Here is a 19752-nt window from a genome sequence, read left to right on the forward strand (position 1 = left end):
CCAGGCGTGGTGCTGGCGGCATTTATCGGTGCACACCAACAGGGGAGAGACGCTGAGAAACGGCCGGAGTCGGAGATGCGGAGGGAGACAGACGGCGAGAGGAGATGGAGGAGACACGGGGGGGGAGAGAGAGAGAGGGCGAGGAGAGATGCAGGAGACACGGGGAGAGAGGGCGACGCGTGTTGGCACGTGGAGAGGGGGAGGAGAGAGAGGGGGAGGAGAGAGAGGGTGGAGATGGAGAAGCGGGCAGAGCGGGAGACACGGAAAGAGTCGTCGCGTCACGCCTCATTAGCTCTCCGTGATGGTCGCGGCGCTGATGAGGAGCGCTCATTAACGACTCCAATCAGGCGGAGTGGTCACGGAGACTGCCGCGGAGTGGTCACGGAGACTGGCGCGGAGTGGTCACGGAGACTGCCGCGGAGTGGTCACGGAGACTGCCGCGGAGTGGTGGCCGCAGTCGCTGCTGCGTGTTGACGCTTCATCATCAGGGATACAATTCGCGGCGCGGAGACCCGAGACCCTGGATCCCCATCACCTCCAAAAGAGGAGAGAGCGCCCCCCCCCGCCCATCTACCCCCACCCCAACTCACCCCGCTCACCTCACCCCACTCACCCCAATCCCCACGCTCGCGGACCTCGGGGCAGAGTTCGGTAGCTCATGTCTCCATCTCCACTCCCTCTCCGCTCCACTCTCCCATCTCCCATCCTTTCTCCCTGTTATTGCTCTCTGGCCGCTCTCACTTTTCTCTCTTTTCTCTCCCCCATGCCGCCCGCGCTAATGCGGCCCCGTGGCGTGAGGACCCACGGATCCGGGCCGGGGATGGAGGGGGGGGGCAATGGGAGATGCGGGGGAGGTGGGCGCCGCTGTTTTCTTGAGGACTCGCAACCCAGGGCCCTCCCCCCCCCTTCCTCCTCCCCCCCCTTCCTCCTCCCTCCCCCTTCCTCCTCCCTCCCCCATCCTCACTCTGCCCGGATCAGGTAACAGCGACGATGGGCGGGGAGTGGCGGCGGCGGCGGCGGGGAAGCGAGCGGGGATCCGGGCGGGGGAGGCGGGGGGGGCGGCCGCGTGGGGGGGTCTCGGCGCTGGCGCGGGAGTCGCCGAGTCGGGGCACGGAGCGCGGCGCGCGGAGTCGCTCGCTGCACGAAGCGGAGCCAACTCCTCGCTCAGCGCCAGAGCGCGTTGACCATGAGCGGCATTACCACGGCGTGAGGGTGCCACGGGAACACGGCTACCACATCACCACCCGCTGCGAGAAGAGTACCATGGTAATCTCCCACACCGGCGCCGTAATTACCACGGTCATTACCATCAGCAGCAGCATCAGCAGCATCAGCAGCCGCGCGGCGCGGTGATTGTGTACCACCATGTACTGGAAGAGCGAGAGACTCGCGGGCCGGGCCGCGGGCGGGGACAGCCCGAGACAGGTGAGGGAGACACGGGGGAGACGCGGCGGGAGGAGACACGGGGGTCGGTGGCTGCGGGAGACGAGAGCGGTCAGGGAGGTGGGCTGCGGTTGGTGTCACGGGGTGAGGGTTCGAGTTACAGGGTTGGGGGGTTCGCGAGACGTGAGGATCTGTGCGGAGCGACACATCTCAAAGCCAAGTCCAGCTCGTACACACTCACCAGAAATCCGACACGATACCTTATCCCAGATCCTACACCAACCCTTGACCACGACCTTTACACAAAGCGCAAAACGGACTTACCGCCACCCTAACCATAAACCTCAATCCCGTGCGCTGGAATCGGTCGATGATAATAACAGGTTAGCGTGCTGGAGTTAGTGCTGGAGTTCGTGTGGTTTAGATTGATGCTGGAGTTATGTTTTATCAAATATCAATCGTACAATGTGTTGTTGCTTAGAGTTATGCGTTGTGTTTAGCCAATATACACACACACGTACCCGATCGAGTCTATACTGTGTAATTCGACTTGTGTAATGCGTGTTAGTACACACAAGTGTACACGTGTGTTAGGGCTCACGTGTGTGTTAGTCTTCATGTGTTTAGTGTACACGTGTGTGTCAGTGTTTACACGTGTGTTAGTGTGTACACGTGTGTTAGTGTACATGTGTGTTAGTGTACACGTGTGTTAGTCTTCATGTGTTAGGGTTCACGTGTGTTAGTGTACACGTGTGTTAGTGTGTACACGTGTGTTAGTGTGTACACGTGTGTTAGTGTGTACACGTGTGTTAGTGTGTACACGTGTGTTTGGGTTCACGTGTGCGTGAGGTTCACGCATTCGCGCTCACGCTCAACAGTCGCGGGAACGCGAACGCAAATCAACAGATAAATGACAGCACCACAGCAACAGCACGACTACACAAATACCATCAACAGAGCACAACACCGCGACAACGACATAACCACCACAACAACAATATAATATCATACAACCCGACATCATAGCGACACAACCTCAATAGCAGCAACACAGCAGCACAACACATCACTGGATACAGGAACTCGCCGACACAAGGACGGAAATCATTACAACTGTGAACAAACATGAACACAACACAGATGGTGACGGGGCCACATCGGCAGGGCGCGCACACAAAACAAGACGACGAGACAGACCTTCATTAAACAACAGAGCCCCCCCCCCCCCCCCGTGTAGCGTCAACAGACTGTTGGGCCAAGGGATGTTATAGTAGCGAGCGCCAAATAATGCCAATTCGGCGCACAAGGTGGCCAGCACCACGCCTGGCCGCCTTTGTATCCCCAGTGCTCGTGTCCACACACCGCATGGAGCACTCGTTTGAGGTGGAGTCGACCTTGGGGGTGCTCAGCAGCGGGTCAGGAATTCGTCACCGATGTTGGATGTGAGCGGGAATCGAAGTCCGGTCGCCGGGTTCGTAGCTCTATTCGGTACCCGCTGCACCACCGCTGCCCATTCAACTCAACGAAACACCACCACCAGACGACTTGTACACAAACACGGAGAACAACAACAACGACACCACCACCAGACGACTTGTACACAAACACGGAGAACAACAACAACGACACCACCACCAGACGACTTGTACACAAACACGGAGAACAACAACAACGACACCACCACCAGACGACTTGTACACAAACACGGAGAACAACAACAACGACACCACCACCAGACGACTTGTACACAAACACGGAGAACAACAACAACGACACCACCACCAGACGACTTGTACACAAACACGGAGAACAACAACAACGACACCACCACCAGACGACTTGTACACAAACACGGAGAACAACAACGACACCACCACCAGACGACTTGTACACAAACACTGACAACAACAACAACGACACCACCACCAGACGACTTGTACACAAACACTGACAACAACAACAACGACACCACCACCAGACGACTTGTACACAAACACTGACAACAACAACAACGACACTACCACGGGCACAATGCACCAGACGCAGGGACACAACTGCGTGTTCGCGGTCGTGTTTCACAGCTCTCCGATGCGTTTTCTAGTTGCTGATTGCATACACACGCATGCTGTTGTGTGTGTGTGTGTTCATGTGTGTTAGTGAACACGTGTGCGCAAAAACCCGCTCACAGCACTTGCCCCAAATATATCTTAAGGCTGTAAGGGGGATCTTTGTTCTCACCCGACAACACTTTGAATAGCTAAACGGCAGCAGTAGGCACAACGCAATGCAACGTTGATACAACCTGGAGAAGTTGAATCCACGCATCGACCAGGCTGGTATCTGGAGCCGCACGGGTCCTTCCTCGGCCCCGGGTCTCGGGCTCCGTGAGGCCGCACGTGCATCCCACACTCACATCTCGTGCATCGCTACAGATGATCGCTACTGCGCGATTTCACTTCTGATGATGTTCTAGAAGGACTAGGGAGCTCAAATGCGTCACATGCGTACTATGCATACGTCTGCACTTGTATGTGTTCACGTTGAGATTGCAATGTACGTTCATCGCGTGTGAACGGGCTCAGTGTAAATGAACGCCGTCACCATCGCAGAGTCCGCGTCTCACGAACGCGACCGGATGAGTGAAACCCCCCGCAGTGTCCTCGAAGGGCGAGAGAGCGAGGGCGAGAGAGAGACTTTTGATTTTTATACAACTTTTTTGAGAGGGCGAGAGAGTGAGGACGAGAGAGTGAGGACGAGAGAGAGACTTTTGACTTTTATACAACTTTTTGAAAGAGAAAGGGCGAGAGAGAGAGGATAAAGAGAGAGGGGGGCGAGAGAGAGAGGGGGGGGGCGTCGTTCCTCGCGCCGCAAGGAGCCGAGTCTCGGCACCGCCGCGGAGCCCCAGAGCCGAGGGCGCGGGGCCCGAGTTGAGGCCCCGGGCTCAGGGCGGCAGCAGCAGCAGCGGCAGCGGTGACCGAGTCATTCGCCTCCCGCGGAGTGTGACGCTGAAGCCGAGAGAAAGCGGGCAATGCCCAAGTCATCGGTACTTGCGCGTGTCGCCTGAATGGAGTTGAATCGACCCGGGCAGCAACCGTGGAGTGGAGCGCACCTCGGTGACGTCACTGCGCACCTGCATGAGCAATCAGAGTGCGGAAGATCCGTGCCGCGGCCACAATTAATTGTTATCAATGAATTGATTGGTAAATTAATTGGTTATATAATTTGAATGGGAAGGGGAGTGATGATCAACCAGAGTCTGAGTTAAATTCCGGGTGCGTGAGCAGCCAGGCGCTCCGCGTAGAACGACTCGGCGAGCGGGAGTCGGCGAGACACAAGGTACGGGGCAACATTCACTCAACTCATTCGCTCAACTCATTCGCTCAATTCAATCGCTCAACTCATTCGCTCAACTCATTCGCTCAACTCATTCGCTCAACTCATTCGCTCAACTCATTCGCTCAATTCATTCGCTCACTCAACTCATTCGCTCACTCAACTCATTCCCTCAACTCATTCACTCAACTCATTCAGTCAATCAATGCAAAAATGGAGATGTCCTTGGCAGTGCTGCATAAGCACACGTAATACAAAGTAAACACAATAGGTGGACGACGTTTCGGGCTATCGCCTCCTCTAGCAGAGAGATCGGAGCCAAAAAAACCGAGAACCCCGATTTGTTTGCTAAGATAATGGGCCTCATCAATTCACTGAATCAACTCATTCACTCGAGCAGTTGTAGTTGTTTTTGCACAGCTTTACATTTGCTTTATTGCTGTACTTTTTTGTTATCATTTTAGTGACGTCGGTCACTTGCAAACGAGGCTCCTCCTGGCTCCGAGCTCTCGCCTGGCCGCACCGAATCTACTTGGCTCCTGATTCACTCGCCCACACGCTCGCCCCCAAAGGGGGGTTGTCTAACAGCTGCTGGCCATCAACTCGGTGGACCAGAATGCCAAGCGGCCAGCAACAAGCTGCACTATCAACGTTGCAAAAGACGAGTGTCACGTGCTTGGTGAATTTAGCGGCACGGTTATTGTTGTAAGAGCTTGTCGAGAGAGAGAGGCGGTGATGATAATGGGATGGGGAACTCCAGAACCGAGCAGTGCTCGGGAAGAATCGGAGAGAAGTGCTGTGGGCGCTGCCATGGACTGCCATGTGGTGGCTGAACGCCGTGGATTTTATGGGACTAGGAAGTCAGTCTAGTAGACCCGAGTCCTCAACACGGGTGAAGGAATAACCGAGTGAGGTTCCCGCAACAGTAACCATGGAAGTCGCGATAGAAGAGTGGTAGGAAGGCGACTGACCGTCTGTGAGCGAGTGGAATAAACCTTCGATTTATGGATCGTCCACCCCCCTGGTAAGTATTCAAGGTGTCCTGCTGCTTACTAATTGACGCACGATCACAGGTGCGCGGCTGTTGTGTTTCATTACACACCGCGCTGTTTAAGCGGGAAGCACGCTGGTTGTGTCTGACACGTGTATAAGATGAACATCATTATTACATGTATAAGATGAACATCATTATTACATGTATAAGATGAACATCATTATTACATGTATAAGATGAACATCATTATTACATGTATAAGATAAACATCATTATTACATGTATAAGATGAACATCATTATTACATGTATAAGATGAACATCATTATTACATGTATAAGATGAACATCATTATTACATGTATAAGATGAACATCATTATTACATGTATAAGATGAACATCATTATTACATGTATAAGATGAACATCATTATTACATGTATAAGATAAACATCATTATTACATGTATAAGATGAACATCATTATTACATGTATAAGATGAACATCATTATTACATGTATAAGATAAACATCATTATTAGCGTTAACGCGCCGCCGACTCCGCGGTAACAGAATTACGGCGCCGAGGCCCGCGGTTCCGTTACCCCCATGGAGCTCACTCCCAAGTACAACATTCTGTCTAGTTGCGTATCATAGCTCGTTACGTGTTAACTTTTCACAATGGCGTGGTGTCCGCGTGTGCACGCGGCTGTGTTGAATGAACACACTTGTTATTGTTGAGTAGTAAAAGCATTACAAGTTGTAGTGCACGTCTCTTCACGCGTGTCTACAGACACACATCTGAGACAAGGGCAGGGAATATCTTGTTGGTTTGAGCAGTGTCACAAGAGTTAGACCCGCTAGAGTAATGATCCGAATGACGTCCTATAAGGGTTAGAGTAGAGAGCTCAAATCTCGTAGAGGTAATAAGAGGACTCCGCTTATCGCCGAAACGTGAAGTTTAATTCGTTATTAGTTTCACACCAATCGTGGCGACGGCTTGGACGGATGCCTCTGCATCCAGCAGTGACTGGATCGCTGTGGCTGCTGCTGCTCTTGGAGCAGAGCAATGAGAGACACACGGAGTCCGAGTGAGTCGCAGAGCAGCAGGGGGAGGCTCCGGCTCCGCTCCACCTCGCGGCGGCCGCTGCTGCCCCCGAGCCCCGGGTATCGCTTCCCGTCCACACCCCCCGCCGCCGCTGCTGCTGCACCAGCGGCAGGAGAGACTCCCCACGCTCACAAGGGCGGGGCGAGCCTCTCGTAGCACAACCACTGCGGTCACTTTCCCCAGTCGTAGTTATTGTAGCGACCACGGATGAAGTGATGATGGGCTGACCCCCCCCCCACCCAGGAGTTGAACTCGGAAACTTCTTATTGCTGCGCAGCCCCGAGCTGCTCCACCACCGATTCATGTCGACGATCTCCAGCATTCGTGATCGGAGTAAATCGCCTCCCGTGGAGTGCTCCGGTCGTGGTTACTGGAACATCCCCTACAATGATAATAGATCATCCGTGAGGACCGGTGGCGCTTCGGTTAACGCCATGCGCTATGAACCCGGTAACCAGTGCGTGGAACGTGAGATATCTTAAGTGGTCCTAGGCTCACCCCACAAACCCCCTTTCACCCACCCGCACTGACCAGCGTGGTGAAGTAAGCTCAAACCGTCTACGAGTATGGCGTGACAGAGTGCACGTACTGTGCATACGGATGCCGTCGGCTAGAGAACACGTGCTGTGCCGTGCACACCCGCGGGTGCTTCTGCTATCATCAAGGGAGAGGCCGCGTCGTGCGCGCGTGATTCCTCTCGGCGCATCGCTTGCGGTGACTGCGACCTCCGTGTTATTCCGGCATTTCTCCAGCAGTGCGAACACTCGAAATGCGCGCGCGTGTTTTTTGTGTAATGTCGCTGTGATGATCAGTGGCGCAGTGGTTAGCGCGCTGTGCGATGAACGAAAAACAGTGGCAAATATTTGAACCGGTTACGGGCATCCCCTGGGTTAACCGAGCGTTGTATAGGTGCTTGCTAACAGCATTTGCCTCAAGAGTCTGTATGGGGTGAGGCGGGGAATCTTTGTCTTCGTGGTCGCTGGTAGAAGCTCCAGTGTCTGGGTCTGTGACGTGGGGGACGATTGAGATCCACGTGGGACGAGGCTTAATTGGTCTGTAATTATCTAAATTGGTGTTGTGAAGAGAAGGCCGATTGCTTGAGGCATTGAACATCCGGCAACTAAACGCAACACTTTAACACGTAGGTTTTTTTTAACACGTAGGCTTTCGCGACCAGCATTATTCATAATAAAGGTTTTTGAGTCGGATCGCGTTATTATAAATGTGTCGCAACCCTCCACCACCCGACACGGCCAATCAGTAAAAATGTGTCACGGTAACAAAATGCCAATTAGTTACTTCACCGGTGTGTTGGAAGAGTGAATCCACATTCAGAATTTGAGTAGTTCGACGTTTCGCTGGTACGTGCATCCAACTCGACACATTCGTCGATACCACCGTGTGTGGGCAACGTTTCGAGCAATGACCCTTTTCCATAGCACATCAATGTAGAGTTGTATTCATTGTGCTCCGCCGCTGCTGGCTGCGTCCCGGCTATCCCCGTGTCCCTCGTGCCAAGGGCAGTTCACCTCTTCACGTGTGACGTCATCAACTTCCTCCTCTGAAACGCATTCTTCATTTATCGCGAGGGCGTCGAGGATTCTGCCCGAGATCTCTGCAGCGAATCCCTCCCCGGGGTTTCCGCTTCTGTCTCCGGGCGCGAGTGGCAGCTGCGCATCGGCTCTCTGTGATGGGTCCGCCTCGGTGGAGTTGGCGATCATCGCCACCCGCTCGATGCTCGCGTTGGTTGCCGTCGCGTCTCCAAACGCGCCTCATGTTTGAACATTCCTCGTCCCGTCATCTAGCGGCGTTACAGGGTTCCGTGCGTTCGTCTTGTTGGTATTTCCACCTCTCTACGCATAGATCTATATTCCTCAACGTGCGGTTTCCATGCACGGATGCAGGCGACGTATTCTCTGCATCACCGCGTTGGAGGTAGGAGCTAGAATCTCTGGCTACGGGGCACGGGAGTAGCGGACGCGAGGCTACAGAGTGGGTGTCAAGGGGGCTGAGCGACGCGGACGACACCACCAGCACCACCAGCACCACCGACACCAGCACCACCACCGCACACTGAACAGCGCTGAACAGTGCGCAAAGAAGAGATTCGCGTGCGTGGAATTGCACGGAAAACACCGGAACATGTGGGTGAGAGAACATCACGCCGGTTAGAGATCTTCATTCAGCAGTGGATCTACCGCGATGATGGTGATGAGAATGACACCGAGCGAGAGTGAGGATCACGTGGACTCGGGGGCACGTGCGGGCGAGAGACGCCGGCGTCTCTCGCCCGTCGGGCCCAGCGTCGCGGCGAGAGGGGCCCGGGCCGAGTCGACAGCGCCCAGGGGGGGGGGGGGGCGCCTAGGGGGGGGGGGACGCCCAGGGGAGGGGGGCACCTCACCGCGGAGGAGACGGAGCCACCAACCCGGCTCGTGTACAGGAGCCACACACTCACTGTGCTCACACTCTGTGTGGCATTGCAGGGGCCGTGATAGATTGCTAAGGCGTGGGGAGGCCTCGATTCAGCGGTGGATGCATCGTGACGGATACAATGCGAGTGCTGCTGCATAGAGACTGTGGAGGATGTGCAGAACCCATGTCTCGTGCTGGGTGGACGCGAGGCGCGGAGATCTGGAAGTCGGTTTTGGTGACTGACACCGCGACAGAACCCCGCCTCGTCAAGCGCAACTCACTCAGCCCGAAGGAGTTCGTTGGTGAGCGCCAATGGCGCGGATAATGGATAACGTGGGTGGGTGGGTGAGTGGGTGAGTGAGTGGGTGGGTGAGGTGGGTGGGTGAGTGAGTGACCGCACTAATTGGGATGTGGGCGATGCAGCCATTAACAAACACGGGGCAGTAACTCAGAGACGCTGTCCGCCTCGGCAACCGTCAGATATTTCGGTACCCGGTGCACCACATCCAGAATACCTCCTCTCGCTATGCCTCTGGATACGAGTTACGCGCCTTCGACTCTCGTGTTCCCAACGAACCATACACTCCTGAGTGATCGATTCAATCCCTGGTTGTAGTGATTGAGAGACTTGGGGGGCTGTGCTTAATAATACTCGTGGGGGGCCCGCTCCCCCCTCCCCCCTCCGCAGGTCGCCATGTCCGGCTCCCTCAGGCTCGGGGTCCCCGCAGAGGGGGGTCCGGGGACCAAGGGGGCACGGATTCGAACGGGACTGGGACAGGTGAGGCGACGGGGACGCGTCACGCCCGGCCGCCTTTGTCTCCCCAGTGCTGATGTTTACACACCGCTACACCAGGTACTCGTTGTGAGGTGGAGTCGACCTAGGGGAGGCCCATAATCTGTTGGAAATCGCTCGCCACTCACGGACGCGTCTGCCGCACGTAGACGAGGCACGGCCCACGTGCGCACGAACACGATGCCTGCTCGTGTACCCGCCCAGCGCGGGGCGCCAAGCGCTGTGCCACCGCTACCCACCACACAGACATCCCTCGTCGAGTCTTCGACGCAGACTGTTGGGGCAATTGCTATTCGCGAGTAGCAGCACCTATGTAGGCCGGCACGGCACGCGAGCGGTCTAGGTGGCCAGCACCACGCCCGGCCGCCTTTGTCGCCCGAGTGGCGATGTCTACACAACCATTTCAGGTACTCATTTAAGTCTGAGTCTACCTACGGTAGGCCCACGACCGGTTCAGATAATCGGCACTGGTGTTGATTGCCGTGAGCCGAATTGGAACTCGGGTCGTCGGGTTTATAGCGCAGCGCGCTAACCGCTGCACTACCGCTCCCCACCTTGGCACCTTGCCTCACAGAACCACACAGTGCACGCACAGTGTGTGCATTAACACGTAACGCTGTACATTAAGATAACATTCAAAGCGCGCTCACAACGTCCGTGTAGGTTCTCGTGGTCGTGATGCTGTGAACCCATTCGAAGCGTCGGGATGTAGCCGCTCTGCATCGTGCGGCACGATGTCCGACGTTTCGCTCCACGTGCTGGGAGTGTCGTCTGTCGGAGCTCCCAGCACGTGGTCGCACATCGTGCCGAAGGACGCTTATCGGTCATACCTCGAAGACGTGCCCGAGCTAATGGCCATGCAGCGCCAGGAGACGACGGAGTTCAGAGCCGCAGCAGATTGAGCAGACCAGGGCCTCAAAGACCTCTCCATCGGCCAGGCAGGCACCCGGCGTCTCGCCGTCGACGCAGCCGGGCTTGCAGGAAGGAGGCGAAGGCTGCGAATCTATTGTCGCCTTGATTCTCCACCACGCTCCGAGGTTCGAGCTTTGCGTCGAACCTCGGACCCACATCTCACAGGAGAGAGGGTCCCTGCCAATAATATCTGTGGCCGTTTTCCAGCATTCGTTCAAGCCGGCCAGAATCTGCTGATGAGACGCTGCGTGTTAAACCCGCGTGGCTCCATGGAGAGACACTGAAGGGGGTGGGGGCAACGCGATGGTGGGGGCAATATGGGATTAGGCAACATTTGTAAACAATTTAGGACTTTGACTATAAAACGTGATTGGGTAATTGCCTCATTGGGCGTTAATAAGCAGCGCCCCTCCCCTCTCGCTGCAGGCGATTACCCTGCTCCCCCCCCCCCCCCCCCGTTGCTCGGGGGCGTGACCCTCACGACTCCTGACCGTGACCTCTGACCGTGACCTTGACCGTGCAGGCTCCCCGCTCGGGCCACGTGCCACCACCCCACGAGGAGGCGGGGTCACGCTCCCCCCCCTCCCTCGTCCACCTCGTCCACCTCGTCCGCACGCTCCCCGGCGGGGCCCTCGCGGCAGGGCCCCCCCGCGGGACCGGCGAGAGGCCCCGGCGCGGAGGGAGAGGGAGGGGGGCCCTCTTCGCCAGGGCCCTCCGGACCCCCCCAGGGTGGCCCCGGGAAGGTCCCCCCCATGTGCGCGCGGTGCGGACACGAGATCCTCGACAGATTCCTACTCAAGGTGAGACACGAAACGGGATCACGGGAACCGATACGAACCAGAACCTCTAGAAATGCAAGAACCTTCAGAACCACAAACCACCAGAGCCACGAACACCCCAATCTTCAGAACCAAGCCCCCCCCCCCGCCGAATTCTGCCGGCCACGTGGGAGGCCTATCATCACATCCTCCCTTTCGGGTCGAGAAAATTGGTACCACTTTGTTGGCAAGTTAACAGCGGTTATTGTCCTAGGATAGCCTCGCCTTCGTCATATGAACGTGTAATTTCCGCCACTCGCTCTTCAGGGTTGTAAACGGGAGACGCGCACCGAAGCCGCGACGGTGCGCGGGGAATGGGAGACGGGGAATGGGAGACGCGGCGCCGCTATGGGGAGGGCCGTGCGCGACTGCCGTGACCGCCCTGACACCGTGACCCCCACGGGTCCCCACGCGCCCCCGTGTGCCCCCCCCCCCCCCGATAGGTGAGTGAGCAGTGCTGGCACGTGCGGTGCCTCGCGTGCTCCGTGTGCCACAGCCCCCTGAGCCGCCACAGCAGCTGCTTCTACCGCGACAGAGACGTCTTCTGTAAACTTGACTACCTCAGGTGCTGCTCCTCGTCACAGCTTTCCAGAACCTCGCTATAGATGACCAAACTCACCACAGCTTGGCACCACACTTCCAATACCCATTGCTACAGTCTACATTACAGACTGCCAGTACACTCACTCCGATCAAGCACCAGGCTACAGTATTATTTTTATTCACTTTATGTTTCTATCTACGCGAAAGAACCAAAGACTATGACAGTGTTGCCAAAACGCCTCGCCACGCAACCACAGCAGCGCCCCTCGCCGCGACCCACCGCGTCCCGCCTGCCGCGGCATCATCCTCTCGCTGCGCCACGTGGCTCTCGGTGACCCCCCCCCCCCCCCCCGTGTACACCACGTGCTCATTAGCTGGATCAGTAACGTCTCCTCCACATACCCGCCTCTCCACATATCCGAACTCGGCTCACCGGATTTATAGTGCAGTACGCTAAGCACTGCGCACGCACAATAGCGCCGTTGGCTACGTACGGTCAACATGCAGCATACATTCATCACGACCCTACCGGTGCAAAACAGTCGACGTTTCAGTGAACGGTCTTCTCGTTTATTTCTTCTTGGTAGAAGGGAAATAATAAAATAATAAAATATAACATAATACAATACAATTCTCACGACGTTTCGGCCACAACGCAAGCAGCCGTCCTCAGGTGAAGAACAGGTTTTTCCGACAGACCTCAGGTGAAGAACAGGTCTTTCCGACAGCCCTGTTCTTCACCTAAGGACGGCTACTTGCGTTGTGGCCGAAACGTCGTGAGAATTGTATTTTATTATGTTTTATTATTATTATTATATTTCTCTTCTATGTGACTTTACCGAAAGAACCAAGAAGATGAATCCCTGCAGTCACGAAAGCTTTAAATCGAGGTCTCCTCGTTCTTCCATTGTGAATGATGAACCCAGGCGCTTCGGGCGCAAGTGCTCGCGTTGCGGCCGCCACGTGCAGCCCAGCGACTGGGTGCGGCGCGCCCGGGGCCTCGTCTTCCACCTGGCGTGCTTCGCGTGCGCCGCCTGCAAGCGCCAGCTCGCCACGGGCGAGGAGTTCGGCCTGGCCGACGGCGGCCGCCTCCTGTGCAGGGCGCACTACCGCGCCTTCCTGCAGCAGCAGCAGGGGCATCAGCAGCAGCAGCAGGGTGCAGCGCCTGGCCAAGGGCAAGGAACCTTGGGCCACTTCGACCGCGGCGCCCGCCGGCCTCCTCCTCCAACACGGTGCGTGTGGAGTTGCGTGTGTGATGGGTGTGTGTGTGTGTGGGTGTGTGTGTGATGGGGGTTTGTGTGTGTGTGTGATGGGGGTGTGGGTGTGTGTGTGTGTGTGATGGGGGTTTGTGTGTGTGTGATGGGGGGGTTTGTGTGTGTGTGTGTGATGGGGGGGTGTGTGTGTGTGTGATGTGGGTGTGTGTGTGTGTGTGTGATGGGGGTTTGTGTGTGTGTGTGATGGGGGTTTGTGTGTGTGTGTGATGGGGGGGGTGTGTGTGTGTGTGTGATGTGGGTGTGAGTGTGTGTGTGATGGGGGTTTGTGTGTGTGTGTGTGATGGGGGGGGGGTGTGTGTGTGTGATGGGGGGGGTGTGTGTGGTGTGTGTGTGTGTGTGTGTGTGTGATGGGGGTGTGTGTGTGTTGTGTGTGATGGGGGTGTGTGTGTGTGTGTGTGATGTGTGTGTGTGATGGGGGTGTGTGTGTGTGTGTGTGATGGGGGTGTGTGTGTGTGTGTGATGGAGGGGGGGATGTGTGTGTGTGATGGAGGGGGGGGATGTGTGTGTGTGATGGAGGGGGGGGTGTGTGTGTGTGTGTGTGATGGAGGGGGGGGGGATGTGTGTGTGTGTGTGATGGGGGGGGGGTGTGTGTGATGGGGGGGGGGTGTGTGTGTGATGGGGGTGTGTGTGTGATGGAGGGGGGGGTGTGTGTGTGTGATGGGGGGGGGGGTTGTGTGTGATGGGGGGGTGTATGTGTATGTGATGGGGGGGGGGTGGTGTGTGTGATGGGGGGGGGGGTGTGTGTGTGATGGGGGGGGGTGTATGTGTATGTGATGGGGGGGGGGGTGTGTGTGATGGGGGGGGGGTGTGTGTGATGGGGGGGGGTGTATGTGTATGTGATGGGGGGGGGTGTGTGTGTGTGATGGGGGGGGGGGGTGTGTGATGGGGGGGGGGGGGAGTGTGTGTGTGTGTGATAGGGGGGGGAGTGTGTGTGTGATGGGGGGGGGAGTGTGTGTGTGATGGGGGGGGAGTGTGTGTGATGGGGGGGGGGTGTGTGTGTGATGGGGGGGGGTGTGTGTGATGGGGGGGGGTGTGTGTGTGTGTGTGATGGGGGGGGGGGTGTGTGTGTGTGTGTGATGGGGGGGGGTGTGTGTGTGTGTGTGATGGGGGGGGTTTGTGTGTGTGTGTGTGTGATGGGGGGGGGGGTGTGTGTGTGTGTGTGTGTGTGGGGGGGGGGGGTGTGTGGTGTGTGTGTGATGGGGGGGTGTGGTGTGTGTGTGTGTGTGATGGAGGGGGGGGTGTGTGTGTGTGTGTGATGGGGGGGGGTGGGGGTGTGTGTGTGTGTGATGGGGGGGGGTGTGTGTGTGATGGGGGGGGGGTGTGTGTGATGGGGGGGGGGGGTGTGTGTGATGGGGGGTGTGTGTGTGTGGAGGGGGGGGGGGTGTGTGTGTGTGATGGGGGGGGGTGTGTGTGATGGGGGGGGGTGTGTGTGATGGGGGGGGGGGGGGGGGTGTGTGTGTGGGGGGGGGGGTGAGTGTGTGTTGGGGGGGGGTGTGTGTGATGGGGGGGGGGTGTGTGTGTGTGTGTTGGGGTGTGTGTGTGATGGGGGGGGGGGTGTGTGTAATGGGGGGGGGTGTATGTGTATGTGATGGGGGGGGGTGTGTGATGGGGGGGGTGGGTGGTGTGGGTGTGTGATAGGGAGGGGGGTGTGTGTGTGTGGGGGGGGGGTGGTGTGTGTGGGGGGGGGGGTGTGTGTGGTGTGTGGGGGGGGTGTGTGTGTGTGAGGGGGGTGTGTGTGTATGTGTGTGATGGGGGGGGGTGTGTGTGTGTGTGTGATGGGGGGGGGGTGTGTGTGTGTGTCTGATGAGGGGGGGTGTGTGTGTGTGTGATGGGGTGTGTGTGTGTGTGTGATGGGGGGGGGGGGGTGTGTGTGTGTGTGATGGGGGGGGGGTGTGTGTGTGTGTGATGGGGGGGGGGGGGTGTGTGTGTGTGTGATGGGGGGGGGGGGTTGTGTGGTGTGTGTGGATGGGGGGGGGGGTGTGTGTGTGTGTGATGGGGGGGGGGGTGTGTGTGTGTGTGATGGGGGGGGGGTGTGTGTGTGTGATGGGGGGGGGTGTGTGTGTGTTGGGGGGTGTGTGTGTGTGTGTGATGGGGGGGTGTGTGTGTGTGTGTGATGGGGGGGGGTGTGTGTGTGTGTGATGGAAGGGGGGGGTGTGTGTGTGTGTGTGTGATGGGGGGGGGGGTGGTGTGTGTGTGATGGGGGGGGGGGGTGTGTGTGTGTGTGATGGGAGGGGGGTGGGTTGTGATGGGGGAGGGGGGTGTGGTGGATGGGGGGGGGGGGGGGTGTGTGTGTGTGTGATGGGGGGGGGGTGTGTGTGTGTGATGGGGGGGGGGAGTGTGTGTGTGTTGGGGGGGGGTGTGTGTGTGTGATGGGGGGGGGGTGTGTGTGTGATGGGGGGGGGGGTGTGTGTGTGTGTGGGGGGGGGGGTGTGTGTGTGTGATGGGGGGGGGTGTGTGTGTGTGGGGGGGGGTGTGTGTGTGATGGGGGGGGGGGGTGTGTATGTGTGGGGGGGGGGTGTGTGTGTGATGGGGGGGGGGTGTGTGTGTGATGGGGGGGGGGGGGGTGGGGTGGGTGTGTGTGATGGGGGGGTGGGGGGGGGGTGTGGTGTGTGATGGGGGGGGGGGGGTGTGTGTGATGGGGGGGGGGGGTGTGTGTGTGTGTGGGGGGGGTGGTGTGTGTGTGTGATGGGGGGGGTGTGTGTGTGTGTGTGATGGGGGGGGTGTGGTGTGGGTGTGTGATGGGGGGGGGTGTGTGTGTGTGGTGTGATGGGGGGGGTGGTGTGTGTGTTGGTGGGGGGGGGGGGTGTGTGTGTGTGTGATGGGGGGGGGTGTGTGTGTGTGTGTGATGGGGGGGGGGTGTGTGTGTGTGTGATGGGGGGGGGGTGTGTGTGTGTGATGGGGGGGGGGGTGTGTGTGTGTGATGGGGGGGGGGGGGGGGTGTGTGTGTGATGGGGGGGGGGGTGTGTGTGTGTGATGGGGGGGGGGTGTGTGTGTGTGATGGGGGGGGGGTGTGTGTGTGTGATGGGGGGGGGGGTGTGTGTGTGTGATGGGGGGGGGGGGTGTGTGTGTGTGATGGGGGGGGGGGTGTGTGTGTGTGTGATGGGGGGGGGTGTGTGTGTGTGTGTGATGGGGGGGGGGTGTGTGTGTGTGATGGGGGGGGGGTGTGTGTGTGATGGGGGGGGTGTGTGTGTGATGGGGGGGGGAGTGTGTGTGTGTGATGGGGGGGGGAGTGTGTGTGTGTGATGGGGGGGGGGAGTGTGTGTGTGTGATGGGGGGGGGGGGGTGTGTGTGTGTGATGGGGGGGGGGTGTGTGTGAGAGCAGTAGCGCAGTGGTTAGCGCTACGCTGCGCTACGAACCACGAGATCGATTCCCACTCACGGCCACCAACGCCAGCGACGATTATCTGAACAGGTCCTGGGCCTCCCCTAGGTCGACTCAGCCGGGCGTGAGGCTGGCCACCATCTCGTGTGCGATGCCGGCCTTCGTAGGTGCTCGCTAGCAGCACTTCCCCCAATCGGTCTGTTAAGGCGAGACATGGGCTCTTTGTCTGTTGTCACGGCATCAGGGACGGAGAGCCGCCGTGAGATTTTAATTCCCCTGGTAATTCTGACCCCGTTCCCCCGGGGGTCAGAATGCCACGCGGCGTCGCTATTCGCAAACAATCCGCTGCATTCAATTATGTATTGTTTTATTTATTATTCTCTGTTTATCTTTTTTGCTGGTAATGTTATGTCGTTTGTAAAATGTTACTTTTAATTGTTGATTACGATTACGACGATGATGAATCCTCTGCTGTAGAGGGCAGATTGTTATTCTGTGTGAAGCGCAGTTTACCTGGGCAGCGTGGGGTGACCACGTGACGCGGTGTGTCTGTCGTGACGCGGGGATTCTGTGTCGCAGGCGCCGTGGGGGGGCCCGAGGGGGTCCCCACAGGGGGCGAGGGGGAGGGGGCGCAGGGGAAGCCGGCGAAGCGAGCGCGGACCTCCTTCACGGCAGAGCAGCTGCAGGCGAGAGCTCACACGTGTACACACACACGTGTGCACACACCTGTACACACACCTGTACACACAAACGTGCGCACACACGTGTGTGTGCGCACACCCTGTACACACACGTGTGCATACACGTGTGTGTGCACACACGTGTACACACGTGTGTGCACACACCTGTACACACACCTGTACACACAAACGTGCGCACACACGTGTGTGGGCACACACCCTGTACACACACACGTGTGCACACACACACGTGTGCACACACACACGTGTGCACACACACACGTGTGCACACACACACGTGTATACACACACACGTGTACATACACACACACACGTATACACACACACGTGTGTGTACACACACCTGTACACACACCTGTACACACAAACGTGCGCACACATGTGTGTGTGTGTACACATGTACACACAAACGTGCGCACACATGTGTGTGTGTACACATGTACACACACGTGTGCGCACACATGTGTGTGTGTACACATGTACACACACGTGTACACACACACGTGTGCACACACCCTGTACACACACACGTGTGCACACACACACACACACGTGTAAACACACGTGTACGTACACACCTGTGCGCACAAAGACATATCCCCCGTGTAGCCTTAACAAACTGTTGGGGCAAGTGTTGTTAGCGAGCACCTACGTAAGTTACAGGTGTGTGTGTCTACAGGTGTATGAACAGGTGTGTGTGTCTACAGGTGTATGAACAGATGTGTGTCTACAGGTGTATGAACAGATGTGTGTCTACAGGTGTATGAACAGATGTGTGTCTACAGGTGTATGAACAGATGTGTGTCTACAGGTGTATGAACAGATGTGTGTCTACAGGTGTATGAACAGATGTGTGTCTATAGGTGTATGAACAGATGTGTGTCTACAGGTGTATGAACAGATGTGTGTATAGGTGACAAACGCACACCTGCGCGCACCCTTGCGCGCACACCTGTAGACACACACTCCTGCTCATACATCTGTACACACTCGTCCCTGCACAAAGACTTGTAAACACACATGCGCATGGCACCGCTGCACCCGTGACCCCGTGTCTAAGCGGCCCCGTGGCTCAGGTGATGCAGGCGCAGTTCGCCCAGGACAACAACCCCGACGCGCAGACCCTGCAGAAGCTGGCCGACCTCACAGGGCTCAGCCGCAGGGTCATCCAGGTGAGCCTCACTCGCCACACATCCCTCTCGCATCCCCTTCCCCATCACACCCCACTCCTCACCACAGGTCCCCCGTGCAGCCTTTAACAGGCTGTGGGGACAAGTGCTGTGAGCAAACAAATGAAGACTGGCACCGCACAAGAGGGGGTGAGTGGCCAGGGCCGTGCCCGGCCGCCTTTGTCTCTCCTGTGCTAATGTTTACACAACGCAACAGGTACTAATTTAAGACTAAGTCGACTGAGGAGAGGCCCAGGACCGGTTCAGATAATCGTCACTGGAGTTGGCCGTGGAATTGAACCCCAGAGGGGCATGAGGTTCGTAGTGCGGCACGACAACCGTTGTGCCGCCGCTGCTCACGACAGTCCACACCTGTGACATACCCAGTGCACACCTGTGACATACCCAGTGCACACCTGTGACATACCCAGTGCACACCTGTGACATACCCAGTGCACACCTGTGACATACCCAGTACACACCTGTGACATACCCAGTGCACACCTGTGACATACCCAGTGCACACCTGTGACATACCCAGTGCACACCTGTGACATACCCAGTGCACACCTGTGACATACCCAGTGCACAGCCCCTTGTGTACACACCCCCTTGTGTGCACACCCCTTGTGTGCACACTCCTTGTGTGCACACCCCTTGTGTGCACACCCCTTGTGTGCACACCCCTTGTGTGCACACCCCTTGTGTGTACACCCCCTTGTGTGCACACCCCTTGTGTGCACACCCCTTGTGTGCACACCCCTTGTGTGCACACCCCTTGTGTGCACACCCCTTGTGTGCACACCCCTTGTGTGTACACCCCCTTGTGTGTACACCCCCTTGTGTGCACAGCCCTTGTGTGCACACTAGTTTCGGCCGAAACCGAAACCAGACCAAAACAAAAAAATTGACTTTCGGCCGAAACCGAAAGTTTAACTTCACTTTCGACCGAGACCGAAACAGAAAGGTATATAACCGAAGTTACCGAACACA

At 57.4% G+C, this 19752-nt stretch overlaps 1 protein-coding gene across 6 annotated transcripts in view; it reads left to right on the plus strand.

Moving 5' to 3' along the window:
* The first annotated feature begins 1084 nt into the window (after positions 1-1084).
* Positions 1085-19752, plus strand: part of LOC144724212 (LIM/homeobox protein Lhx8-like) — a 192452-nt gene continuing 173784 nt past the window's right edge. Inside the window, exons 1-7 of one of the 6 annotated variants that reach the window (XM_078603139.1) lie at positions 1085-1266; positions 9916-10080; positions 11456-11732; positions 12194-12315; positions 13220-13525; positions 17469-17575; positions 18667-18762. In XM_078603139.1, the coding sequence (XP_078459265.1) occupies positions 10058-10080; positions 11456-11732; positions 12194-12315; positions 13220-13525; positions 17469-17575; positions 18667-18762 (931 nt within the window). In that variant the 5' untranslated portion in view covers positions 1085-1266; positions 9916-10057. Of the gene's footprint in view, positions 1267-4610; positions 4720-9915; positions 10081-11455; positions 11733-12193; positions 12316-13219; positions 13526-17468; positions 17576-18666; positions 18763-19752 lie in introns of those variants that run through there. The other 5 variants (XM_078603141.1, XM_078603138.1, XM_078603140.1 and 2 more) reach the window with 5 other exon arrangements.

The sequence above is a fragment of the Lampetra planeri genome, chromosome 20 (genome assembly GCF_965212315.1).
Source record: "Lampetra planeri chromosome 20, kcLamPlan1.2.h2, whole genome shotgun sequence".
Lineage (NCBI taxonomy): Eukaryota > Metazoa > Chordata > Hyperoartia > Petromyzontiformes > Petromyzontidae > Lampetra > Lampetra planeri.